At 31.4% G+C, this 8256-nt stretch overlaps 1 protein-coding gene across 1 annotated transcript; it reads left to right on the top strand.

The window, feature by feature from the left end:
- The first annotated feature begins 5707 nt into the window (after positions 1 to 5707).
- On the top strand, positions 5708 to 7881 carry LOC142551342 (F-box protein At5g49610). Its single transcript, XM_075660532.1, has one exon. The coding sequence runs from the start codon at positions 5917 to 5919 to the stop codon at positions 7003 to 7005; it is 1089 nt and encodes a 362-aa protein (XP_075516647.1). The 5' UTR covers positions 5708 to 5916; the 3' UTR covers positions 7006 to 7881.
- Positions 7882 to 8256: the final 375 nt, after the last annotated feature.

Genomic DNA, 8256 nt, shown 5'->3' with positions numbered 1-8256 from the left:
TCGATTTTTTATTTTATTTTATCTTTTTGGGTTAAAAGTCTGCCCATCTTAAGCCAGCAATCTCCATGGATTTGACTAGACCAAGATAGCTAGTTGGGGATCAAACCCTATCCTATCATTGCAATGACTACAAAATGATCGAATCAGATCGGGTCGGAGGAGTCGGCCTCGATCTTTTTGGACATCGTATTAATCGACAGAGTGTTCATATAGTTGTACATAACATATAAAATAATATAACGGAGATATTTGGATGCATCGATCGATGATTTCCACATGTATCTAACAAAAAAAAAAAATTTTAAATTTTTTTTTGTTAGAGTTAAATTATAGACATTTAAAATGATTAGCAAAATCACAGAAGACGACTATTTTAGTAGTAGATGTTGTCAGAGAGAGAATAAGAGGTAGGAAAGGAATGAAAGGGCGGCGGCGGGAAATATTCTAGGCAGCGTGCCTTTTCGAGAAAGCCGTCACAAGTGGTCCAAAAGTGTATGGTGTTAGTAACTCGCCACGTTTACATTAACTAATATTTCAGGAAATTATAATTAATTTTTTTTATAAAAAAAGGATTTTGTTTTCAGTTTAATTTAATTGGGATGGCTTCCTAGACGGAAGCACTAACAGCCGAAACTATTGAAAATTTGGAAAAGTCTTTCGGTTGATGTGTATATAGTTTGATCACATTCAATACGTGGACGTTATTTTAATTATGTTTATATAAGTATTTACTATACATGTTGATAATATAAAAAATATATGAGATTAGATCTTTTAAGCATTTACTATGAGTATTTACGTGAGTATATCTAATGTAACGTTATTTTATTAAATATACAATTTCATCACAATCAATATATAAACGCTATCTTGACGAAGATCACATAGATTTCTACCGTTAGATCAATTATATATATATATATATATATATATATATTAACACGTGGGATATATATAATATATCAGATTACTATGTAATGTATGTATGACACGAAAAATGTAAGCTTGTTAATATGATGATGATGACGATGCTTATCTCAATTCGAACTATTAAACTCGATGAATTTGCAAAATATATACTGGAAATATTTGATCCTTCTAATTTTAAACTTATTTTTTTTTTTAATTTCCTAAGATAGTATATTTCAACATTTTGTGAAATCTACTAATTTGAAAATTAATGTTTCAAAATCATCGCCCCCGGTAGAGACATAACTACACAAAAGGCTCCTTAAATATTTACTTTTTATATGTTTATCGTTCTAAATATTAGTTAACCGAAATTATTTATGAGTGACTCAAATGAGATATCTGTCCCACAAAATTGACATAAAAGTTTGATTAGGTTTCTTGTGAGACGATCTCACGAATATTTATCTGTGAGACGGGTCAACCCTACCGATATTCACAATAAAAAGTAATATTCTTGGCATAAAAAGTAATATTTTTTCATGGATGACTCAAATAAGATATATGTTTCACCAAATACGATCCGTGAGACCGTCTCACACAATTTTTTGCTCAAAAGTTTTTGTGATATATATAAATCTTCTAAATAATAAATTTTATATTTAGGGTATGGTATTTATTCTCTTTACCTTCACGGAATAGCCTGAATATTTGTGCATAAATTATGTCTAAGAATTAGCATACATGCACCTCCACTAATGCAGCTTTGAATTTTCATCTACCAAAGCTAATTTTGCAATGTTCATGCTTATTCACAAATGAATGAGCCGTCCTAGAAAAAGTCTGAAACCTTATCAATCAAATCAAGTTTTGGCCTAATAAGAATGAACAACTAGTACGTTTTTTATTCAATGCCAAATGTAACTTTATTCATTTTGCTATTTTACCAATTTCACTCTTACATTATTTATATTTTATAATATAAATCCAACTAATTGAATATTTGTAGTAGTTTTTTTTTTTTTTTGAAAAAAAAAAACTGAACAAGTACTTAATATATGCGTCAGAATTAGCAAATAACAAAACAAACACAAACATAGGGTGTTTTTAAAAATTTAACTATCAATCACAGTGACTGATGATGGCTGCAACTAAGTTAAACAACTTAGCTCTTGAATGGTAGACAAATCTACAAGCCTCCCTAAAACAGCCCAAAAAACGGTCCTCGATTTGTTGTGTCGAATTATCTCATGCTGTTAAAAATAATCCTCAATATGATATCATGTATTTACTACACAATATAGTAACATTAGCTCATGATAACACTTGAATAAAAAAATGTTAACGATCATAATATTGCAGAAACTTACATCATTTGAGTCAAAACTAACTGTGTTCGGAGGTTAGCTAATTACATTGTCACAAGGTCTGCTGCTCATCAAATTAAATAATATTTAATTAATCTAATCTCCTCCTAATTCTACTTATCATTCATTGCCTTCACATTTTTAATTAATTTTTGCAGAAACCGAGTCTTGCCCACAAGTATTTTTATTTATTTTTTTATTAATATTTCATGTGTCCCTTTTCTAATTTCAGTAAGATGCATTGAACCATAAAAAAATTTAAAATTTTTATCCAAATTAATTGAAATGTATGCATCGTTACCATAATTTGAAACTTTCAAGGTTTTTTTTCCCTATATGATCACTCGTGTTCGAACTTGAGTTTTTCTTCTGTTGAAAAATGTTTATGTCACTGTTTCGCAGCAGGATGACAGTCGTGTACTTGTTTTAAGACGCAAGAAGATTGAGTTAGAAACATATAGACTCTTGCTTCCACAAGTTATATGGAGTAGAATTTATTTAAGATGTTATTACGTAATCAACAGTGTATACCTAATTCAAAATCAATTTTTGGGTAAAAAATTTTTTCAGTCATTTATTCATATAATAAAACCAAATTAGCCATATGTAGCAGCAGAGATTTTGATAAGCCTCTCGACCCCCCACATTTCTATATTAAGACATTTCCAGAGTATGACTGAAACATGTCAGGGGGAAATAATGATACATCAATAAAAAAATTTAAGAAATTGTTGAGTATATACTTGAAAGTACACTTAATCTCATATTTTTTTATTTAAACTAGCTACTTTGTACATGCGATATGAGTACAATCTTTTTTATCATTATCGATTAACCAAAGTGAAATTTGATAAATTATGGAGGGACTAAATTGATATTTGAATTGTTAAAATAAAAAAAATAAAAATAGAAGTGTGTGTTGAAATTTAAAAACAAAAACAAAAAAACAAAAGTGTAATATAAGGTAAAGTTGGAAGAAAAAGTTGGTATCCTTCCTAGGTGGTTGCTATCATGTTCTCAACTTTAATAAAATAGAATAGATGGTTACTATCATGTTCTCAACTTTAATAAATAGAATAGATTATAAAAATATTTTTGAATTCGATTAGATTTTTTTTTCTATTCTTTATTATCCATGAAAAATAAAAATATCATTTTGTGTGACAATTTAAATTTACATTTAGCGTGACTCAAAAATTTATATTGATATTTATTTTAAAATTATTAAAATTTTAAACTTCCATTATCCAATGCATAGCCTGATTAAAACGTTATTATCGATTTTCTAAGCAGTCAGCAATTAGCTTGAAGTCTGTTTGGTTAGAGAAGTTAAAAAACTAAATTTATTTAATAAAAATGTTTTTTTAAATATAATATTGTTTGGTTACAAATTTTTTTTTAAATAACAGTTCAAAAATATCTTTTTAGAAGTTATAATTTTTTATTTTTGGATTTCTGCTTCTGCTTATATTTAAAAATAAAAACACTTTATAACATTTATTAAAACCCAAAAATAGTTTTTGATTTTTCTAAAAAAAAACTTTAAAAAGCTGGAGTTATTTAAATGTTTTTTTTTAAAAAAAAATTACAACTTATGTATCCAAGTGAGCGGATTTTGAATCTGTATCTGAATGAGAGACTAGCCTGCCTCTCCTATGATTTTCCAGACAAACCAACCCAAAAATAAAGAAATTGTTCGAAAACGCATATTTACAACACTACAAGTGGTGAAATTCGAAATAACCATTTCAATAATCACGATTAAATTAAATCGGATCAAATACCCTGGTCGGCCCCGCTGGTGTGGTTCTCAATTTGTGTTGTTAAATTTAAAAAACAATACACTGTTAAAAAAGCAAGAGTAGGTCTCTTGTGAGACAGTCTCACGAATCTTTACATGTGAGACGTGTCAACCCTATCGATATCCACAATAAAAAGTAATACTCTTAGCATAAAAAGTAATACTTTTTCATAGATGACCCAAATAAGAGATCCGTCTCACAAAATACGACTCATGAGACCGTCTCACACAAGTTTTTGCTAAAAAGCAATTAGGAGAGCTAGCAGCCTAATCTCTCGAATCCTTGGTCTGAAAATGGCTAAAAAAAAAAAAACACGAGTCAAATTAAAGACAAGAATTAATATATTCAAAACTTTTACAGCTATAGCCAATCATGCTCTTACATTGAACTTCTAATTTCAACTGTTTAAGTTTATTTAAATAATGCACAAACGAACAAATTGCATTTCGTGTTCTCGCCCGCCTTCCTTTTCTTCCATTTATAAATGACAAAATACTTTAGTAATTTTTTTTAATGGCCAACACAGCTATTTATCAGTGTTCTAAAAAGTTTGATTAAGTCTCACTTAATCTTGCTTAAACTTGAAGCTTCCCTAAAACGTTTCGCTTCGACCAAAAGAGGTAAAAAAACGATCACATATAGGTTGATCATATTATACGTTATTAAATACGCTCAAGTGAGACTTTTTTAAAAAAAACGAAATTGATGAATAAGAAGAAGATGAAACACAAAATAGCTATTTTATTAATTAATGATGTCAGTAATATATATAATCATGCTTAAAACGATTAAGTGCGACATTTTTTAAAAGAAAGATCGACGAACAAAGGAAGAGAAAAATTAATTAGAAATTTTACTAGCAAATAATGCCAATAATATACAATATTAGATGGTTAAATGTAGCGACGACAAATATGCGGTAAATATTGATACTTTATAACCTTCAAGAAATATTAATGCTAATATTTTAAGTATTCCAATTAAATTTGGTTTGTATTTGATGACACGATAGATAGATGAAATGATAGTATATATTGAATTGGAACCGACAAAAAAATCATGCATTACACTTACATTTATTATATTTATACATTACTTACTCCATTATTATTTTTGAGAAAATTAAAATTAAAATTAAATTTAAATTAAAAACGTTTTTATGATTAAGCTCGTATTAATCTCGCTTAAACTTAAAAGCTTGAAGCTTCGCTCCCGACGCGTTTCACACATTTTAAAACCTTACTATTTACGCTCTAATTTGATATAAAAAATTTATTCACGAAGTGGAATGTATATAATATAAAAATAAAACGTAAAAACATCACTCATAATTTACTAAACATTAGTTGATGACTCGATAATGCGCCATAAAAATTGAAGAAACTCTCTTACACGGTAATGAAACTTCTAAGACGATTTTTTTTATAAAAAAAAAAACAAGGAGAAATTCTCACATTAGACAAATTCTCACTAAGAAAAGAGGCCCATAGTACTGGTTTTTCTTGTGGGCCAAAAGCGAGCCCATAAGTTTAGGCTTGGGCCGAAGAGGGGAAATCTTTGTTGGGCTCTCCATATCTTAAGGCCTAAATCGTCAAGACAAAAACGCTTTGTTCTTTCATTGTGCCAACCTATAATTTTACGTCATTTTTCATTTTCCCCAAAGTAATCCAAAGATGTGGAAAATTTTTCATCTTCATCCTCATTCCAGGTGTTGTAGAGATTTCACCGAGTCGTGAGAGTTCTTTTTTAGGGCAAACCGACGCTCCTGATGTTACGAAATCGGGTATGTGTTTATTGGACCATTTCTTGATTATTTTTTTAAAATCGTTGAATACGAGATGAATCAACGCGAATCGAAATGTGGGTTTTTCCCTGATGAAATTGTACTTCAGATTCTTGCACGGTTACCCGTTAAATCCCTTTTTAGAACTAAGAGTGTTTGCAAGCTATGGCACAAGTTGACATTGGATGTATACTTTTTGAAGCTGTATAATAAGGTTTCTATGAGAAATCCAATGGTGATTGTGGAGGTCAATGAATCCTCATCGGAATCAAGGTCTAGTTTGATTCTTTTTGATAGTTTCAGGGGCGTGTCTGAACTATCACTTGATTTTGTTAAGGATAGAATCAAGGTTAGAGCATCTTGCAGTGGAATGTTATGTTGCTCTAGTATTCCTCATAGAGGTGTTTATTATGTTTGTAATCCAATGACGAAGAAGTATAGGTTGCTTCCTAAGAGTAGGGAAAGACATGTCACTAGATTTCATCCTGATGGTGAAGCCACGCTTGTGGGCTTGGCTTGCGATTTGTTGACCCAAAAGTTCTACGTTGTTCTCGCGGGGTACCATCGATCATTTGGGCATAGGCCGGAGAGGACATTTATATCCATGATTTATGATTCAGAGTCAAATAAATGGAGAAAGTTTGTTTCTTCACAAGAAGATCGTTTTACCCATATGAATCAGAATCAAGTTGTGTTCACTAATGGCGCCTTGCATTGGCTGACAGCAAGTTGCTCTTATGTTCTTGCTCTCAATTTGGATTCTGAAATATGGAGGAAAATTGAATTGCCTAACCCACTGACCAGTGGAAATGGAAATCGGATCTATTTGTTGGATTCAGATGGGCACTTGTCTGTGATTCAAATTTTGGATGGCCGGATGAATATTTGGTTAATGATTGATTATGTGACGGAAGATTGGAAATTAGCGGATAGCGTAAGTCTTCTTTGCATTAGAGGGATGGTTCCAGGTATTTTTCCAATAAGTCAGAACAGTGAATACGTGTTTCTTGCGACTTACAAACAGGTTTTGGTGTATAATCGAAAATCACGAGTTTGGATGGAGATGTATTCTGTGAAGAATGGTGCCACCCTGCCTTTGTGGTTTTCTGCCTATTCCTTTCGGAGCACAATTTTTTCTTGCTAGAAATGCATGGGTAGCTTATTTGTTATCATCAATTGAATTGTATGTATGTAAAACTCTCGTTGTGGGATTGGCTAGTCTTCAATGTGGATGTCTGAATTCCAGAGGTCTTCCACATATTTGTTAACCATTGTAGTCATCTGTCAGGAATTTGAAGTGGCTCTGTATTATTTATGTATATATCTTGTTTAGAGAACAAGTATGGAATGCTCTCTGTTGGTCACTGCTGCACACCTTGATAATTTCTCAAGTGGTCTTGGCTTTGTGGATTTATGATTTTATTTTGGCCCAAGTTAAGACTGTCCTTTTATATAATACATTCACTTCTCAGTTAAATTGAATAATTCTGAATCACGAAAGCATACTCTTGCATCTGGTAAATATAATACATTTACTTTATTGAAGTGCTGGTGGAACGTCTTTGGCTCAAGTCTCCGTACTCCCGTTTGTTAGGCTTATTTCAAAGTTACACATACCTCTTGATTAACCGAAAGAGGACCTTTCGACCTTCTGTTTGAGATACCCCTCATCACCCTTTCTTCCACCTGCACCTGCATCTGCAAGTGCAGCAGCTGATCCCTGCCATATGAAACTCAATTGCCACAGCCCACATGTTATTAATGTGTTTCCAAATAACTGTGAAAGTCTACTTGAATTCAACATCACAAGATGTTTTCTTCACTGGCAATGTGATCCTCGCTTTACGAGGAAGAATGAATGCTCTTTTCGTAGCACATCATGTCACTTGATTGTTGTATGTTGTTTCTCTTCAGAAGTGCTAATCACCATTGATTAATGATTTATGTTTTGCAGTTGTTTTCTGCTAATGCTGATTTCAAAGGGTGAAACAATTGTTTTTATCATGTTTTCATGGCATAAGCTTTTCATATTATAGAGCATCCATTTGGCTGCCTTGCAGTATATATCAGAGCATATCTGTGATATTGTTGTCTTGCTGACCCTTTATTTCGAATTATATATACATTTGCATTCTTGAAATAGAGATGATGGTTTAAATTTTTTCAATATATTAGCTACTGTCATTTTGATTTTTTTTTTAGTTGTGGAAATCGTTATCTTGATGAAACGTAGCTATATATTCGCGAGGGTTCTGATAAGTGAGATTTAGCTGAATAATTCAGCACCTATGGTCAAAATATTGATGGAGATTGGCCATGAATCATAACTTGGATGAAAATTTCCTCAAATAGGATATGCATTCGGATGTGGAAATTCTTCATTTCGCGATCCATT

This window comes from Primulina tabacum, chromosome 7, assembly GCF_025594145.1.
Source record: "Primulina tabacum isolate GXHZ01 chromosome 7, ASM2559414v2, whole genome shotgun sequence".
Lineage (NCBI taxonomy): Eukaryota > Viridiplantae > Streptophyta > Magnoliopsida > Lamiales > Gesneriaceae > Primulina > Primulina tabacum.
This window is presented reverse-complemented; position numbering and strand designations above follow the sequence as displayed.

Bases quoted from the DNA above. Each gene is read 5' to 3' on its own strand.
- LOC142551342 (XM_075660532.1), top strand. From the start codon at position 5,917: ATGAATCAACGCGAATCGAAATGTGGGTTTTTCCCTGATGAAATTGTA.